The 19,564-nt window shown below is 36.8% G+C and overlaps 1 protein-coding gene across 11 annotated transcripts in view; it reads left to right on the forward strand.

The window, feature by feature from the left end:
- The window catches only part of DGKB (diacylglycerol kinase beta), a 792,867-nt gene extending 778,928 nt beyond the window's left edge, over nt 1–13,939 (forward strand). For all 11 annotated transcript variants that reach the window (XM_086695070.1, XM_025929944.2, XM_025929941.2 and 8 more), the window contains one exon: nt 10,098–13,939. In XM_086695070.1, the coding sequence (XP_086551196.1) occupies nt 10,098–10,205 (108 nt within the window). In that variant the 3' untranslated portion in view covers nt 10,206–13,939. The remainder of the gene's footprint in view (nt 1–10,097) is intronic.
- Nucleotides 13,940–19,564: the final 5,625 nt, after the last annotated feature.

Raw genomic sequence — 19,564 nt, forward strand, 5'->3', positions numbered from 1 at the left:
ATTACTGAGTTTTATAAGTGCTTTATATATTTTGGATATTAGCTCTTTGTCAGATATATGATTTGCAAATGTCTTCTCCCATTCAGTGGGTTGCATTTTTGTTTTGTTTCCTAATACTTTCCTTTGCTTGCAGAAGCTTTTTAGTTCGATGCCATACATGTGTTTATTTGGTTTATTTGGCTTATTTTGGTGTTGTTTTTTTTTGGGGGGGGGGGGTTGTTTTGTTTTGTTTGCTTTTCTTTCCCTTGCTTTTGGAGTCAGATCCAAGAAGGCATTGCTAAAACTAATGTCAAGGAGTTTACTGCCTGTTTTCTTCTAGGCATTTGATGGTCAGATTTTACATTCAAGTCCTTAATCCATTTTGAGTTTGTTTTTGTATATGGTATAAGATGGTGGTCCAGTTTTATTATTTTGCATGTGGCTGTCCAGTTTTCCCAACAGCATTTATTGAACAAACTGTCTTTTCTCCATTATGTTATTCTTGCCTCCTTTGTTGTAAATTCATGGTCGTATAGGTATGAATTTATTTCTGGGCTCTCTTTTCTGTTCCATTGACCCTGTGTGTCAGTTTTTCTGCCAATACCATAACGTTTGGTGTACCTTAGCTTTGTAAATATTTTAAATCAGGGAACGTCATACCTGTGGCTTTGTTCTTATCTCTTAAGATTGTTTTGACTGTTTGTGATCTTTTGTAGTTCCATACAAATTTTACAATTTTTTTTTTCTGCTTCTGTGAAAAATGCTATGGAATATTGATAGGAATTACAGTGAATCTGTAGATTGCTTTAGGTAATATGGACATTTTTAACAATATTAATTCTTCCAGTTCATAAGCATGCAATATCTTTTCATTTATTGTGTTTTCTTCAATATCTTTCATTAGTGTCTTCTAGTTTTTACTGTTCAAGTCTTTCACCTAATTGGTTAAATTTGTTCCTAGATTTTTTATTCTTTTTGATACTATTGTAAATGAGATCATTTTCTTTTTTTTTTTTGATAGTTCATCACTAGTGTTTAGAAATACTGCAAAATTTTGTATTTAATTTTGTATCCTGCACCTCTACTGAATTCATTTCTTCAGTTGTAACAGGTTTTTTTTTTTGTTGTTATTGAAAACTTTAAGGTTTTCTATCTGTAGTATCATGTTATCTACAAATAGTGACACTTTCACTTCTCTTCCTTGCCAACTTGAATGCCTTTTATTTCTTTTTCTTGCCTAATTGCGCCACCTAGGACTTCTAATACTTTGTTGAATGAAAGCAGGGATAATGGGCATCCTTTATCTTATTCTGGATCTTAGAGGAACGTTTTCAGCTTTTTACTATTGAGTATGATGTAAGCTGTGGTTCAGCTTGAATTTTGAATTTTGTCAGATGCCTTTCTGTATCTATTGGAATAATTACATGTTAATCATTTTGTTCATGTGGTGCATCATATTGATTAATTTGCAGATATTGAGCCATCCTTGCATCCCTAAATCCCAGTTGATCACAGTGTATGACTTTTTCAATATAGTATTGAATTTAGTTCGCTAATATTTGATTAAGGATTTTGTGCATCTGTATTCATCAGTAATTTGTGTGTGTGGTGTCTCTCTTTGGTTTTGGTATCAGGGTAATTAATTTTAGCTTCTTAAAATAAATTTGGAAGCATTCCTTCTATTCAGCGTTTGGAAGAGTTTAAGAAACATAGGTATTAAATCTTCTTTAAATATTTGGTAGAATTCACCAGTGAAGCCACCTGGACTATTCAGATTTTCTATTTCTTCATGATTCAGTTTGGAAGATTATAAGTTTTTAGGAATTTATCTATTTCTTCTAGGTTGTCCAATATGTTGGTGTATAATTGTTCCAAGTAGTCTCATGATACTTTGTATTTCTGTGGTAACAGTTGTAAATTTTCCTCTTTTATTTTTTCAATTTTTTTTTACATTTATTTATTTTTGATAGAGAGAGACAGAGCACAGGTGGGGGAGGGGCAGAGAGAGAAGGAGACCCAGAATCCGAAGCAGGCTTCAGGCTCTGAGCTGTCAGCACAGAGCCCAACGCAGGGCTCGAACTCACAAACCACGAGATCATGACCTGAGCCAAAGTCGGACGCTTCACTGACTGAGCCACCCAGGCGCCCCTCCTCTTTTATTTCTGATTTTGTTTGAGTCCTCTGTATTTTTTTCTTGGTGAGTCTAGCTAAAGGTTGGTGAATTTTGTTTATCTTTCCAAAGAAGCAGCTCTTAATTTCATTTATATTTTTCTATTGCCTTTTTAGTCCCTATTTCATTTATTTGCAGTTTGATCTTTATTATTTCCTTCCTTCTAGTAACTTTAGGCATCATTTTTTCTTCTTTTTCTAATTCATTCAGGGGTAAAATTATATCATTTATTTTAGATTTTTCTTATGTTTTGATGTAGGCCTGCATTGCTATGAACTTCCCTCTTAGAACCATTTTTGCTGCATCCCATAGATTTAGTTATATCATATTTCTGTTTTTATTTGTCTTTAGGTATTTTTTTTAATTTCTCCTTTGATTTCTTCTGTGACCCAATATTTGTCAGTAACATGTTTTATCTCCATGTGTAAGTAGTGTTTTCCAGCTTTCTTCTTGTAATCAATACCTAGTTCTATACCATTGTGATCTGAAAAGTTGCTTGACATGATTTCACTCTTTTTGAATTTATTGAGACTTGTTTGTGGCCTAACGTGACTTTTCCTGGAGGATATTCTATGTGCACTTCAGAAGAATGTGTATTCTGTGGCCTTTCGATGGAACGTTCTGTATGTCTACTAAGTCCATTCTGGTCTAATGTGTCCTTTATGACCAAAGTCTCCTTATTCATTTTCTGTCTGGATGATCTATTCACTGATGTGAGTGGGGGTATTAAAATCCCCTACTATTATTGTATTGCTATTAATTTCTCCCTTTAGGTTTGTTAATATTTGCTTTATATATTTAGGTGTTTCTATTTTGTGTGCATATACATTTGTAAATGTTATGTATCTCCTTTCTGGATTGACCCTTATATCTTTATGCAGTCTGTTACAGTCTTTGTTTTAAAGTATGTTTTGTTTCATATGAGTAGAGCTACACTGGTTTTCTTTTCAGTTTTTATGGAAGATATTTTTCCATTTCTTCACTTACAGTGTGTGTGTCCTTATTTCTGAATTGAGTCTATTGTAGGCAGTACTTAAGTGTGTCTTGTTTTTGTTTTGTTTTGTTTTGTTTTGTTTTTTAATCTCTCCAGTCACTCTGTATCTTTTTATTGGTGAATTTAGTCAATTTACATTTAGAGTCATTATTGATTGGTATGTATGTATTGCCATTTTCTTCATTATTTCTGGCTGTTTTTGTAGGTACTCTCTGTTTCTCTCTTTTCTTTTTCTCTTTCCTTGTGGTTTGATGACTTCGGTGTTATGTTTAGATTCCTTTCTCATTTACTTTTATGTTTACTGTAAGTCTTTGTTTCATGGTTACCATGAGATTCACATATATACCATACTATGTATGTAACAGTTTTTTTTTAAGTTGATAGCAACTTAAATTTGAACACATTCAAAAACTCTATATTTGTACCCTGCCCCCCCCCACATTTTATGTTTTTATGTCACTTCTTGCATCTTTTTATTTTATATAACTACTATAGTTTTAATTTTACTGCTTTTGTCTTTTAATCTTCTTAGTAGCTTTATAACTGATTCATCTACTACCTTTATATTTACTTTTTACAGTGAGAATTTTACTTTTGTTGTTTTCCTGTTATTAACTAATATCCTTTTCTTTCAGCTTAAATAAGCCCCTCTAATATTTCTTGTAAGGGGAGTTTAATAGTGATAAACTCTTTTAGCTTTGTCTTTTCTGGAAAACTCTATCTCTCCTGAAAATATGAATGATAACTTTGCTGAGTACAGTATTCTTAGTTGGAAGGTTTCTCCTTTTAGCATTTTGTATATGTCATGTCACCTCCTTCTGGCTTGCAAAGTTTCTGCTAAGAAATCTCTTGATGGTTTTATGGGATTTCCTTTGTGCATAACAAGGTTGATTTTTGTTTTTGTTTTTGTTTTTGTTTTTCTTTCTTTGCTGTTTTTAAGGTTGTCTCTTTAACTTTTGAGATTTTAATTATAATTTGTCTTAGCTTGGCTCTTTGGGGATACATCTTATTTGGAACTTTCTGTTCTTCTTTGACCTGATGTCTGTTTCCTTCTCTAACTTAGGGAAGTTTTCAGGCATTATTTTTTAAATAACTTTTCTGTCCCTTTCTCCTGGGATTGCTATAAATGCAAATATTATCACTTGATGTGGTTCCATAGGTCCCTTAAGCTACCTTCACTTTTTAAAATTCTTTTTTCTTTCTGTTGTTCCAAGTTGAGTTCCATTGCTTTATCTTCTTACTTGCTAACTTTTTCTTCTGCTTCACTCAGTTGCTGTTGAACCCCTCTAACGTATTTTTCAGTTCAGTTACTGTATTCTTCAACTCTGTAACTTCCGTTTGTTATTTTTTTCCATGCAATTTTATTTGTCTGTTTGTTGAAGTTTTTGTATGGACATCCTTTCTTCTCTCAAGTTCCATCGGAATCTTTGCGATCACCATTGAATTCTTTATCAAGTAAATTACTTATCTTTACAATATTAAGGTATTTTTTTTTCCTGAGGTTTTGTCTTATTCTTTCGTCTTAAACATATTTCTCTTTCTCATTTTGTTCGACTCTGTGTTTGTTTCTATATTTTAAGTGAAAACAACTACCTCTCCCCATCTTGAAGGAGTGGCCTTGTGTAGGTGATGATCCTTCTTATTTAACCTTGCCCTAGATTTTGGTTGTCTCTTGAACCTTTGTGATTTTCTAAACCACAAAATTTATTCTTGGTATGTCTCAATTGTTGAGTGTGTGCCAAGACCTGTCAGCAGTCCAAGAGGAGGAATCTCATTTAGCATCTACTTTCAGGAAACAGCTTTTAAAGGATGCAAATGTTTAAAGTCAGTGGGGCCCCATATGTAATCCTTGCTGGTCTGCAGACCAGGAGATCTGGAGGTATCCCCTGGGTGACAGTTGCATAACTGGGGTTTTCAGATTACTGTAGAAGCTCCTTTCTGGGAAGTTTTGTGGAGCTGTAGCAAGGCCACGGTGGTGCTCAAGGATGGTTCTCCCCGCTTACATTCCCTGGGAGTACTTCTTAGCCTCTAGATATAGGCGTTTGTCACAGGAAGACTAGGGTTGTGTTTCAGTCTGCTGTCTGTGCAGTGCCCTGGGGGTGGTGGACTGCCAAGAACTGTCTTTCCAATTGTCACAGTGCTGTGGAGCTCTGGAATGCTAGGCCTCCTGGCCACCAGGGCCAAGTGTGCAAGGGGTGTCCAAATGTGTGGATTGTGTGTGCCCACTGGTTTCGGCAAGGCAGCTGGAGAGAGCCATGTCTGTGCATGGGAGAATGCTTGGCTCACTCATACTCACCAGCCCCAGCCCGAGGGCTGGGAAGTGTTGCAGTCCCCCCTTCTCCCAGACTTTAGCTAGTGAGCACGAGGACTCCATGACCATTTGTGCTTGCCGCCCTAGTCAGAGAGAAGGGGAACACTGTAACCACCAATGCCCTCCTGTGTCAGCAACTACCGCAACCACTTGCCCCTGTCCATCTCAGCAAGGCAGCAAGAGGGTGCCATATCCAAGGTCATCCACCTGCGCTAGTAGGCTATGGGGAAAGTGCAACAGTGACACCTATTTTCCAGTTCCTCTGTCTCCAGAGAGCATTTCAACTATCCCCTGCCCCTCCAGCCCATGCCCCTAGATCAGCAAATGAATCTTCCTCACGTATAGTGTAGGTGCTTTTTAGTGCTGTTGTTTTGCTGGGTCCCAAGGCAAGGAAGGCAGCATGCAAGCCCTTCAAGAGGGGAATCTCAGTTTCCTTTAACTTTGGGAACTATAAATGTCAACCCCGTTGGTTTTCCAAGCCATACATTCTGGGATTCATCTCTTTGGTTCAGATCCCAGGAGCTAGAGTACCCAATGTGGGGAACGAATCCCTGCCTCCTGCTTCTCCAGGAGAAGCGCTTGTCTGGTGACACCCCTCCCTTCTGTGTGTTGCTGTGCCAGGGGTGGGGCTTTTCCTACCAGTCTCAATGTGGTTCTTTTATCCTCGAGTGTGGAGAGCAGTTTATCGCATTCTCAGATATATTTCAGAGGGAAATGATCCCCATGTGGTAGCAAATCTAGTATCTCCATGGGAGAAGGTAAGTTCAGGATCTTCCTACACTGCCAACCTGGATGCTCTTTTGACAGAAAGCTTGATGAGCACTTAGGTGAGTCGCCAGGGCCTCCAGGGGCTCAGTGTTGAACAAAGTGTTCATATAACCTGAGGAAAAGAAACATTACTCTTTATAATAAAGGGTATCAAGAATAGTCAGTGATAGAAAACAGTGAACTAGAAAAGAAAATACCAGTGAGTCACTCTAAACTTGCCTGGAGAATGAGTCAGGAAAACTTTGCTCTGTTCCCTCAATTTTAGTTGGGCTAAAGAAGGTCCTTTATGGAGAACATAAATGTCTAGTAGGCATAGACACCATTTACTACTATGATATATAAGCCCACTATTCTATTCTATCATTTTAATGAAACGATACTTCACTTCTATACCTTCAACAATAATACTTTTTATGGGAATAGACTTTTGTTTAGGGCAACTCAAAGAGATGGATGAAACAGGTAGCATCTGAATAACTTGTGTAAAACTATTAGCATAATGCTCAGCACACAGTAAGAGCCAAATCTTACTATTTTTTAATCTTGTTATCACTCAATATTGTAATTATGAAGTGAAACTCTCACGCTATGCAACACTGATAATACAGTAGAAACAAAACTGCCTTGTAATCCTAGATCTGGTTTCAACGTGTGCATCTTTATTTTGTGTTGAATATTTCTAAAACTGAAACTGCAATCAAATTTTCTCATGTTTATCTTTTTAGACGTCCCCAATCTTAATACGTTATAGGAAGAGAGAAGTAGAAAGAGTCACAGAACAGAACAGTAGAAGGTCCTCTCTTGTGGCACCATTGCTTTGCAAAAGAATAGGTAATATGTAGAAGTGAAGAGTTCATATAGGAGGGTGCTCTTCTATTACTGACAATATTTATCTTGCATTTTTTTAAATTTTTTTCAACGTTTATTTATTTTTGAGACAGAGAGAGACAGAGCATGAACAGGGGAGGAGCAGAGAAAGAGGAAGACACAGAATCTGAAACAGGCTCCAGGCTCTGAGCTGTCAGCACAGAACCTGACCCGGGGCTCGAACTCACAGACCGTGAGATCATGACCTGAGCCAAAGTCGGACGCTTAACCAACCAAGCCACCCAGGCGCCCCTATCTTGCATTTTTAAAGCGTGTTCTTCTACCTTCATGCAGCCATCCCAGCTTCTAGAAGCCCCATCACCATTGCTTATGAGTGCCCACAATTTTAAATTTCAGATTCTCTTTTAAACGAATCAAAATCAAGTTGCAGATTGCCTTGCTTATAGCTGGTGCTTGATAAATATTTGACATGTTAAGAAACAGCTAAGAAGTAACTGCCTGGTTGTTGAAAGATGGAAGCAGTCAAAGATTGCCAAATATATGGCTGTCTTCAGATTGCTGAAACTTAATATATTCTAATGTCTTTAGAGATAAGATCTGCTCCTTACTCATTGTTGTTTTCCTACTAGGTATCAGGTTCTCAAAAAAATAAAAATAATAACACAAGAGTGTGGAATGTATACAAAACAGGCATGTGAGTCATTCTTTCAGTCCCGCAGAGGTCGTTTATTTTATTTACTTTTTTTTTTTTTTTTTTCAAGTAGACTTCACACTCAGCATCGAGCCCAACATAGGGCCTTAACTTGCAATCTAAGATTAGGACCTGAGCTGAGATCAAAAGTTGGATGTTGAACTGACTGAGCCAGCTGCCCAGGCACCCTGCAGAGGCCCTCTTAACCAGGTTCTCTGACACGGGCAGTCTGAACTTACACTAACTCTGAAGTCTCTACAGCTTTCTGGAGACTACAGTTAGACTTTCTGTGACCACACACAGAACTCACCTGGACTGGAATCATTCTCATCCTTAATAGAGTACTTTTTGCTTCTGTTCAAATATACAAAGACATTTAATTATCCAATGAGATAACCTATGTAAAGAGCTTAGATACATAATAGACATTTTATGAATGCTAGTTTCATTCACGTTATTTCCCCTCAGAGGAAAACATAGCCAGTTGTTTTTCATTTCCATAAACAATAGACAATTAATATATAGATTTATTTTTTATGGAAATAATGTTAGATTAAAGAAAGAAATGTGTACTTAGACCATAGGAATGATCAAACAACCAAAACGATGGGTTTTAGATAATTTTAAAAATCAGAGTGGCCAATATCCTGCTTGTTAAATTTCTTTTTCCTACTTGACTAAAATTTCTTGGAGTAGAGATTGTCCATTGTTCATTAAAAGTTCCAGGTATAGTGTCTGAAGCGTAGTAGGGGTAAAACAAAGTTTACAAAATGAATAAATGAAGGAATGATGTTGCATTAGATACTGTATAAAGGTACGGTTCAGGGAGATTTAAAAATCAATGTCATAATCCAAAACAATTATTAAGAGAGACAACCTGGTAGAGATCTTTTTCAGTCTACATAGATGTGTGCAGTCTGGGATCACAAGCATATTGCTGTCAATTCCATAGTTCATAAGATAACAAAAATAAAATAAAATCATATATCCAGAAAGTTTGGGGCTGACTTTAGCCTACTGGCCTTTTACAGGTGCAATTTATTTTTACAGTAAAGAGAAGAACACTGAATCTTCCCAGAATAACCTGATTCCTACAGACTTAAATAAAGTTGTTCATTTTTCCAGGTTTTTGGCATACTTCTGTCTTTCTAGACTGTGAAGTGAATCTCCATTTCCCAAAAGCCCCAGTGCTGATTTTAATGATCCTGTCCATGTGACGTACTTTTTTTTGTTTTGTTTTATTGCTATTAGTGAATGACAAGTGGAGGATATTCATTTTAACTTGAAAATGTCAGGGATGCACTTTAAGAGATATATTTTTGGAGCTTTTAATGAGGTGGTGTTTCTTTTTGAAAGAAATACTCATCTCCGATGCGGGTGCTGTGCAGGTGACAACTGATATTTAATAAGCGATGGTTCTTGTATTAGTCACAGTTCTCTAAAGAAAATGTCTCCGATTGCTTTTGAAAAACTCTTAGCGTCACTAGCCCAAAGGCAAGATGTGACCTTTTTATTACATAATGAGAATCATTTATTATCTTACAATGTATCTTAAAGTCACAGACAAAATGCCACTTTGATAATTGCTTTCAATTAGCTTTGAGCATAGCATATATTCATAAGATGTCTTCTCTAATTTAGACTTGAATTAGAGAAAATTGCAGACATAATCTACTTTAAGGTTGTCTCATTTAAGGTGATTCGTAGTTTTACATCAAAGAAATCAAAACGAGTAGCTTTAGAACTGTCTCTCAAAGTGTTTGAAGCAGGCTTTTCAATATTTGATTCTATTCTATTACCAATTAATTAACAAATTAGAAAGCTAGTTCATCATTTCTGACCTTTTACGCACGTTAACTTTTGACTTTCATTCCTAATGATTGTTTTGAAATTAAACCTTGCAGTTCGTGTTGAAAGAGAGAAACAATCTGATTAGCAAGATAAATAAGGCTTGCCTTGATACCCTGTGTATCTTGATGTTGGGCTGTACCTGGACTTGTGAATGCTGTCATGGTACATCCTTTCCTGCTTTAAATGGTCATTGAATTATACTGGATAATCATGTCACTGAAACAAAGAGTTTTGGGGGTGTTACCACAAGTGAGGGTGGAGGTAATGATATTTAAAATGTGATTGTGGTTAATTTTTATGTTTTCATTAAAACCGAGCACTGGAATTTGGTTTAAAGGCAAATTTTTATCTCCCTTAAAATTATTTTTGAAATAACAAACACCCTGAAACTACATTTTACACTTGTGGTGTTCTGGTAACTCGTGGAATATTATTAACCTTAACAGAGATTGTCTGAAAATGGTATTCTGTCTGGAAATTACCCTCTTTCTCTTTCTTTTCCTAGATAAAAATTACACACAAGAACCAAGCCCCAATGCTGATGGGTCCTCCTCCAAAAACTGGGCTGTTCTGCTCTCTCGTCAAAAGAACAAGAAACCGAAGCAAGGAATAAACCTGTTTCATTTTATTCTTAGAGTTCTAATTAGCATAATTGGGCCATGGAAACTTATGCTGGAAACCTTTCAACCATTTCAGTTCTCTTGCTCATGCAAAATCATGCAATTGGTTAACAGTTTTTGTTACCGAGCTAATGTAATATTCAGCTATTAGAAAATTTGTCTCCATTTTTATAGGCATCTTTGCATGAAGAAGGCAGAAGTGTACATGAAGTGATACTGCATATTTTTGTTGCACGTGTTCCCATAGATTTTTATGTCTCTCATCCACCCCTCCCCCAATTCCATTTACTAACCTGTGAGACAAATATGTGAAACATAAAAGGAAATATCATGGGAAATGTGATTCTGCGTGTGATGCAAATTATTGGTAAGCACTAATCAGTAATGCTATGATGATCATCACTGTAGATTGCTATATTTTTCCCTGATAGAATCAGTGCATCAATGATCTTCGAACTATGACTTGAAAAGAAACTTTTAATTGGACGATTTTATTAAATAGTTGTCTGTGATAACCTTGCTGTACCTAAATAGTTTTTCTTCAACATCTTAATGCTTCTGAGTGGAATTTAAAATATCAGATATATAAAGTTTTCTTGTGCTAAAAAAAATAGAAAGTGATTTTTATTTTGTTTCATTTTGTTTTTAATTCCAGAAATAAGTGAAAACAGAAATAAGTTACTTGGCAGTGAAGTGTGATAATATGACAAGCCTTACTCCTTTTTGCATGTGGATCTAGAAGAAAATTCATAACCACACCAATAACCAAATAGATGTTTTAAACTATGTGCCTAATATACTATTTCCCACCAAAGATTCAGAAAAAGATGCTTGAGAGAAATGGGTTAATGTATAATTAATTAGCTTTGTGGAGTAAATTTATGGTTCTTATGATTAATTTTTTGATGACTTAAACTCTGGAAGAGAGTGAATTACCCATTAATTATAATTAAAATTCTCACCTTACATAGACAATAGGCCAAACAACACAATCAAAGCTCAAATGCTGATTTCTTGCTTTTTTGGTCATTTATAAATATAGGTATGTGTAATTTTTAATGGGTCAGTTAAGTACACTTGAGATAGTAAATGATTGTATCAGTTTTGCTCTGGAATAAATTGATACCTGCAATGCTATTAAGCTCATTGAAGCAAATCGTGCATGCCGTTAGCCCTCTTCCATCAGCCTACACCACTCCCATCTCTGTGACATTTCAAATGTTTATTTGGAAATAATGACCCAGATCGTTGTTTACGGTGTTCATGGGATGGTTGGAGTGTCCATTTAAAGAAATCACGGCATAGTACTTTCCTTGGTGTTTCATTAAATCTATGATATAAAATGAAATGCTTTTCTGAGCAGTTTGGGTATTTTTCAGTCATATTGACCTGCATCCCATCAGTGCATGTTTTCTGTTTTTAAACATGCCATGAGGAAAACAAGTGCTTGAAATGCATGATTTATTAGTTTTTCTCTCCACTCAGCATTAAAGTACTAATGATTTATCAGTTCTGTTTTTCTATTGATTCATTCATCTTTGAATAACAAATAGCATTTAGTGATTCTGTTGAACACAATCCTGTGCATGGATTTATGGATTTCAAGTGAAATTGCTATAATTTTTGTTCTTCAGTTTGAAAACTCAACTGAATGCCGTTATATCAAATAGCTACTCTCAAGCAATGTACTATAATGGAAGATTATGTATAAAGCGTATTATTTTAGTGTTCCAGGAACATTAGATGGTAAATATCAATCAACAATAAGTTTAATTGCTTTGAAAATAAAAGCTTTTGAATAAAATTAAGACATAATTTAGCAGTCCCAGGAAAATGATCATTACAATTGCAAATGTAGCACAGCAATCACTTGCCCTAGTATAATAATAATAATAAAAAAAAAGTTATTTGGCAGAGCGTAATCTGGAGCAAAAGAAATCTCTCAAAACAGTAACAAATGCATTACTGACATGATGTTACATAACAAACACACTGATTTTGTGTATCTTTGGTTACAGGTAATAAATATTTCTACATAAATTGACAAAGTTTTGTACAATGGGCAGGCAGGCTTTGTATCAAAATATATTCTGAAGCCACAGATGATTTTATGTGCAGTACACATACAGTTATGTTTTGGCTGCCTTTTATAGTATGTAGTTTGAAGGCAGCAACAGTTGATGAATCATTCTTAACAATCTGTGTGGTGGCGAGCTCTTGAAGAGACAGCGGCTTGAGACAGTTCAAGCAACCTGCCTGTCAGATTCCCAGAGTTCTAGCAAAAGCATGCAGCTTTACTTCCGGGGTAGCCATGTAACTCTCATTAGTGCCGATAGTAGTTACATCTTCAGTTACAATCCATTGGTACAAATAATACATGTTCAAGCAGGAATCAAATGTTACTGTCTTCAACTCATTTCCTAAAGTTCCTGACATGCTTGCCCTCCTACTACACTACTCCTGGGGTTTGGAAAGTAGTTTTAAAAGAGCAACTTTGATGGTTTTGAAATCAGAGAAGATAGTCTCCATTTTTATGACAGCTTCAGGTGAAGAATATATATTTTCAAGAAAATTCTAAACTGAAAGTTCTATGGTTTAGTAAAATACTGAATAATGAATGTTAGCTTTTCAAGATGGAATTTGTTCTTCTGTGTGTGGGGGTGAGTGCCTGAGTGGTTGAGTCAACCTCTTTTAAACAGAGTAGATCTAGTTTTTCTACAGAGTTTTAAGTAGATGAAACTCTTAAGCAAAAATTAATATTGGGCTGGCAGGAGTCAGATTAACAGGGGAAAAGAGATAGGCACTCTTTTGCCAAACAGTGCCATACACCGAGTTGACAAACAGACATTCCCGAAGAAACCTGGATATCCATGCTTTCCATTGGGAATAGAGGTGTCTACGTGACCCAGAAATTTTAAAGGACATAAATGTATTTTTCCACACTCATCTGTATACCATGTGTACTCGATGCAAAAAGTCCTAGTCAGTTTATTGTGGAAGAAGATGATATCTTGTAGAAAGTGGAGAAAATAAACTTTTAATACAGTTTTTTTTTTTTATGTTTAAACTATGTGATTATAGCCATAACGAAGCAGAAGGCTCAGATGTTTAGTGTAGTCTACTGCAGGTAGAAATGTAAATTTGATTAAGAGCTAATGAATTGCCTGTATGTTTCCGCATTTTGTTCTTTTTTTTTTTTTTTTTTTTTTTACGGGGATGGGAAATAAGCAATTTTCAAGGAAGAATCTGTTTTGAATCCCAGGTTGTATTGTACTTGAATGAGACAAAACTTTTAAATGGTTCCATGTCTTTTTGTGTCATTTTGTTGTTTATTGATTATAAAAAGGAAAATGTACCTTTCATGGCACATATAACCCACAAACGATTATTCAAATACAGTATGTATATTCTAAAATAAACGATGAAGCCCTTGTAATATATGTTGAGGATGTAAAATTTAAATAAATGAATAAATAAATAAATAAATAAACAAGCAAAACCCACAAAAGAGCTTCTGTTTTGTGACAGGCAGACATTACCCCTTAAGTCTCCCGACTGAATTGCATTCTATTTAAATAAAGTTTGAATAAATGCATATTTCAAGGATTCTGTACATCCTTACTGTGTTTAAAAACATAGAAGTCATTTAATTACAGTGTGTTAATTATTTTTCAGAAAGTGTTACATACAGTATCCTGCTTTTTGAAATAAAAATGTTAACCACTCATTAGGTGTCATTCCTTCCTGCCATTTTGGCCGGATTCTGTGTGTACATGAACTTGTCGAGCATTTGCCATCAGGGTGCCCCACTGAACATCTGGTGAATACCAGGCCAGCCCCCCCTCGTCCTTTGTGAGGGAGGAAGGAGTCTGGGCATTTGGCAACTGAATTCTGTGTCATTAAGAACTGTACCATTCTATTTTGTGCTGCTTTGGCCCCAGAATGCCACTGTGAATATAAAACCAACAATCTCAGAGATCCCATGAATAGCAACAGACTGGATGATAGAGCTGTCTGGACTAAAAGATTAGGTCAGGGGTTCTTCGAGGGCTTATACCGAATTATCTGGATGAAACCCATGTCTACCTTCATTTTGTGTAACTGACTTCAGCGGACCTCTCATGGGCACTGACTAGGTACAGGATATTTTGCAAAGGGGTTGAAGCAATAAAATGTTGCAATTCTTTGGGTTCCTTCTTACTTGAGGTCAAGATTGGCTACCCAGGGTGTTCTCTGGTGCCTTGGTGGAGGTGGTGGCCCCCAGATCCGGGATAGCACTCTCCGACTCTGCCACGTGATTGACCAGTCTGCTGCCTCCTCCTTGTATTCCTCAAGTTTTGGAATGGGCTGATGCCAGTAAGATAACTGGGAGGTAACTTCAAGGTAAATCTGCTTCTGGGAGCTGTAAGAAGGTTCTGAGGACAGAGGTGTAAAGTTTATTCCTAGCTGCACGTTTTATAGAATATAGGTTAGGGGAAAGTTACTCAATCTGTCTAAGCCTTACTTTTCTCATCTGTACAATAGGGATAAACATAGAACCTATTTCAGGGTTGTTGTGAGGATTAAATACAGTCAATTTTCTAAATAATTTGTGTTTGAAAATGGGCAGATTCTATTTTCTGGCTGCAGTGGAAACGTAATCCTAGGAGTATCAGCAGCAGAATTCTCTTTGTCGCCACTTCCATCCTTCCTCTACAATACCAACTCTGGTTTTTTAGAAATTGACGATATTCCATGTTTTACGTGATAAAGGTACAAACTCCGCAGGCACACGAGAGATTTCATGAGCTGGATCTTCTCAACCTTTCCTGTATCCGTTTTTCTCTTTACCCCATGTGCAAACTTAGCTCTAGCCACACCATTCTACCTGCATTTCACCAGATACGCCATGTTTTCATGACTGCACTTTGGCAAAAGTTACGCTCACTGGTGCATTCCCTTGCTCAAGGATTGGTTCACTTGTGTTTGGGAGGGTTTCTGGACTCACCCTTGTCTGTAATGCATTAGAGTGATTCTGGTGAGTTTCTGTTGTGCTCCTTTAAGACTCTGATACCTGTGGTAAAGTTTTGTTTTGTTTTAATGTTTATTCAGTTTTTGACAGAGAGAGAGACACACAGAGCCTGAGCACGAGAAGGGCAGAGAGAGAGGGAGACACAGAATCTGAAGCAGACTCCAGGCTCTGAGCTGTCAGGCGACCTGAGCCAAAGTTGGACACTTAAATGACAGAGCCACCAAGGTGCCCCTAAAGATTTTTACTCTGTATTTTAAATGGCTATTTGTCTGATTCTCTCATTAAACTGGTGAGTCCTTTGAAAACCAGCCCTGGGGTCTAGTCACTGCTATTTCCCTGGGGCTATCCTATATTATATATCCAATAATCTTTGAGTAAATAAACAAGAGACAGCTAACAAAACTACCAAGTTCCCATAAAGTATATATTACTTCTTTCAGAAGAAATTATATAAAAATTGATATTCAACAAATCATAAAAATAACACTTTGGGGGTGCCTGGGTGGCTCAGTCGTTTAAGCGTCTGACTCTTGATTTAGTCTCAGGTCATGGTCTTGTGGTTCAGTTCATGAGTTCAAGCTCTGCATCAGTGCAGAGCCTGCTTGGGATTCTCTCTCTTTCTGCCCCTCTTCCATTCTTTCTCTCTCCAAATAAATAAACTTAAAAAAAAATGTTTTTAACGTGACTTTGTTTTTTTACAGTTTCTTTTATTATCCCTTATAAGCTTTGGCTGAATAAACTTACATTTCACTCTTATGTCCTTCTCACCTTTTGTCCCATAGGCAATAGTAAAACATTTCCAACTTTTTAGTTAATTCAGTAGCCGATATGCCTTGCTTTAACACACAGGTGGTTATCATTGAGCCAGTGCAGGGTCTGCATGCCTGGTGGGGCTGGAGGTAGCACACAGCTGTCTTCTGTTCTCCAAGGAATGTTGGGGAGGTAGAATACAGGATAATGGTCCCCAAAAGATGTCTACACTCTGATATTTAGAACCTTTGAATATGTAATGTCACAAAGCAAAAGGGAATTAAGGTTACAGTTAGAATTAAGGATAGTAATCAGCTGACTTCAAGATAGAGAGTAGCCTGGATTCTCCAGGTGTGCTCAACCGTCCTTTAAAGTGAAGAGAGAGGTGGAAGAGGTCAGAGTTGGCAAGAGATTGCAACTACTTGCTTTGAAGATGGTGGAAGGGAAGATACAAGCCACAGAATGCAGAGGCCTCTAGATGCTGCAGAAGGTAAGAACAAGAATTTTCTTCCAGAGCCTCCACAAGGAACAAAAAACTTTAATTTTACCCTACTGAGACCTGTTTTGGACTTCTCAGCTGCGGTACTATGATGATAAATTTGTGTTTTTTTAAGCCACTAAATTAGTGGTCATTTGTTACAGCAGCAATAAGAAATGAATATCGGGAGGTAGGAAGGTAGACAATCCATGTTTAGAGCTGTTGGGAAACATTGATGCCTTTTAAAATAGAATAAAAGTGCTGTTGCTGAATCTTTAATGTATTTGAATTGCTTAATCCTCTCTTAAATGCATTTGCATTGCTAGAATCCAGTACACGTGTCTTGCCTTTGACCCTATGTAGATAAATTGAGGAGGGGTGGAGAAAGGGAGAGAGATTTTATTTCCTAGTTCATTAGTTTTTGAATGATAGCACTCTAATCAGGGAAAAGAGAAAATATAAGGCCTCTGTTGTGATGAGATTTATTTCGGTGAAGACAACAATCTTAATCATCAATTTTTTCAGATTATATGTTTAATCCTGGTTTTAGTTACTGGGAAGTTTGCATTATGTTAATCCTTTTTACCCTTCTTGGGATACCTAAGATACTTACTATTTTAGTCTATAGGAATAAGAAGATAATAAAAGGTGAATGTAAATTAGAGGTTTAGAGTACTCCTCCCAAGTTAAATTATTTATGTATGTCTGCCCCACATTTTCCTGCACATTCATTTCCCAAATTCAGCTTCAGCGAAAGCAATCGCTGAACAGAGTCAGCTAATGAAGCTGCCCCTACCTGCTGGGTCACAGTCCTACTTTTGCATTTGGATTGCTATCTCTGTTTGAAGCTTTTGAAGAGGAGTGTGCTTGGCAAATGCTAATGGGTTTCAACTGGCCTATGTGTAAATTTCTAGGTGTTTGGAGGGGAAAATTACAGTACTTTGCAAATATCTTATAGAGCAAAAGATTTTCTGGCTCTTACTTGTTTATAGATGAGAATTTCGTGAGTCATAGACCAGTTGCCGGCCAGATGAAAACTTAGCATGTCTTTAACTTGAGACCTTTAATTCGAGTCCTTTTCTTTTTCTACACCCTTCTATTGTGAGTGAGTTTAATGTATCATTAGTGACTCCATAGCCATACACACATATGGGATAAATTAATCAATTCAGGGTCTTTTCAGTACCGTTGAGTCACAAAGATTCTGTCCTTGACTTCACTCTACCAAACTCCCCCGAGCTCTGTTTGATCTAGGCTTCACCTTTTGGGCTTTTATGTCTTTGCGTTGTACAATATGAGCAGTAATGCTAAGTTAATTCGGTGGGAATCCCCCATCCTCCATAACTGATTACCTTTGGCATCCAGCTAATTAGGCTGCTCAGCTTCCATCATCCCCAGGTGATAACAGGTTACCCTTGACCTTGATGTTTCTCTTAGTAATTTGGGATTCACTGACCCCCTACCCTGACTTTAGCTATCAATTTCCACTTACCTATGCTGTGTTCAGGGTTGAAACCACTCTCTCTTAGTGTAAAATTCCATTTCATTGGTCACTATACCTGTTGTGATAACTGCCCCTCCCCTCCTTAAATAAGTCTTTGTTGTCATATTTTAGCAAGTGTGATTGAAGAATTTTTCTTTGACTTAAGTCTGTTGTATAATGGAAAACCAATATATTGGTAGCATACTAGCAGAGGTTTAAGGACTGTTTTAAAATTCCAGCCATATAGAATAATAAGGGAATTTATCTCATATTCCAATTGATAGGGACAAAAAACAAACATTTTTTAAAATCAGAATGTGGGAGTAATTGTTAATGCCCATGCAAAGCTTGAAAAAATTGATGATTTGCAATTCTATAATGTAGTTAGTTGTAAGAAAGCCATATGCCTCCAGATCCCACCTTGAGTTAACCTGAAGCCATGGAAAGTTACCTGCACAAAGAACACTTGCCTGCCTAAGAAAACTCTTAGAAAGAAGCAAACATGCTTAGAAGAAAGGCACTAACATGTGCCTAGGCTTAATCCTGAAATGGAAGAGAATGGTATCTCCCCCGTCAACCCTCAATGAACTGGGGATGGGAGTCCACTGACAGATGTCCCAATCTCCCGTAGTTTTGTGGGTTTGACAATACAAAGTTGTGGTCTCCTGAAATTTTTGGAGGCTTCCTAGTGAGACTCAGCTGCAGTAGCCCAGTTGTTAATGTGGCCTTCATTGAGTTGTCTTGGATCTCTGTCTCACTTTCACCTCCTGGCATTATCTTCCAAATGAACTACCAACAGCCAAATCCTTGTCTCAGGCTCAGCTTTTGAAGGAGCCTTGTTTGAACCAAAGACTGTATCAGTGTACCACCTGTCGGTTGCTCTTTCAAAGAGACCTATGTCATAGGTTAAAGAAAAGGTTGCAAATCAAATGCTTGAAAAGGCCAAGAGGGTAAGAAAGACAAACTGAGACTCATTAAAAATTTAAGAGTTTATTTGAGCAAAAATTGATTAGAATTAAGCCGCATCCAATTTAGCAGATAGAAAGGAGCTTGAGGAGCTGTACAGAATGACAGACTTTGATAGGCAGAAGGGAGTGGGAACAAGGAAATTATATGAGGCAAAAAAAGCAGGTTGGTTGTTGCAAAGTTATTTCACTTTACAGGATGGCAGTGGTCTGTCAGGCAGATTACCTAACCAGTGCTGATCAGGTGATGGCTGATGAAGATTACATTTCTGGGAGAGCTGAAACTATCTGATTTCAGAGATGTGGGCCTTAGCCTAAGTGACTGCATTCTGGACCCGATATCTTGGTGATGAGGATTGTTGGGAGTAGGCTTAAATATGCCGAAACACGGAGACAGGAGTACTAGGCATCTTCTGTTGATTGAGTGCCTGTGAGTTTAGGAAACATCCATGGATAAAACAAAGTGTGTTGTCTTCTTTGATTTATATACTAACATAAAATGACCATTAAATCATCTTTGTAAACCATTTAAAGTGACAATATTTAGGAGTTTTAATTAAAAATTTTCATGAGGCTATACCATAGTTGGGAGGCTTAAAAATAAGTATTTTTATAACAGGAGTCACTTTCATATTACTGATAAGTTTGGAATATTTTTTCTTTTT

This window comes from Puma concolor, chromosome A2 (genome assembly GCF_028749965.1).
Source record: "Puma concolor isolate L17-30 chromosome A2, mPumCon1.1.hap2, whole genome shotgun sequence".
In the NCBI taxonomy this organism is placed as follows: Eukaryota; Metazoa; Chordata; class Mammalia; order Carnivora; family Felidae; genus Puma; species Puma concolor.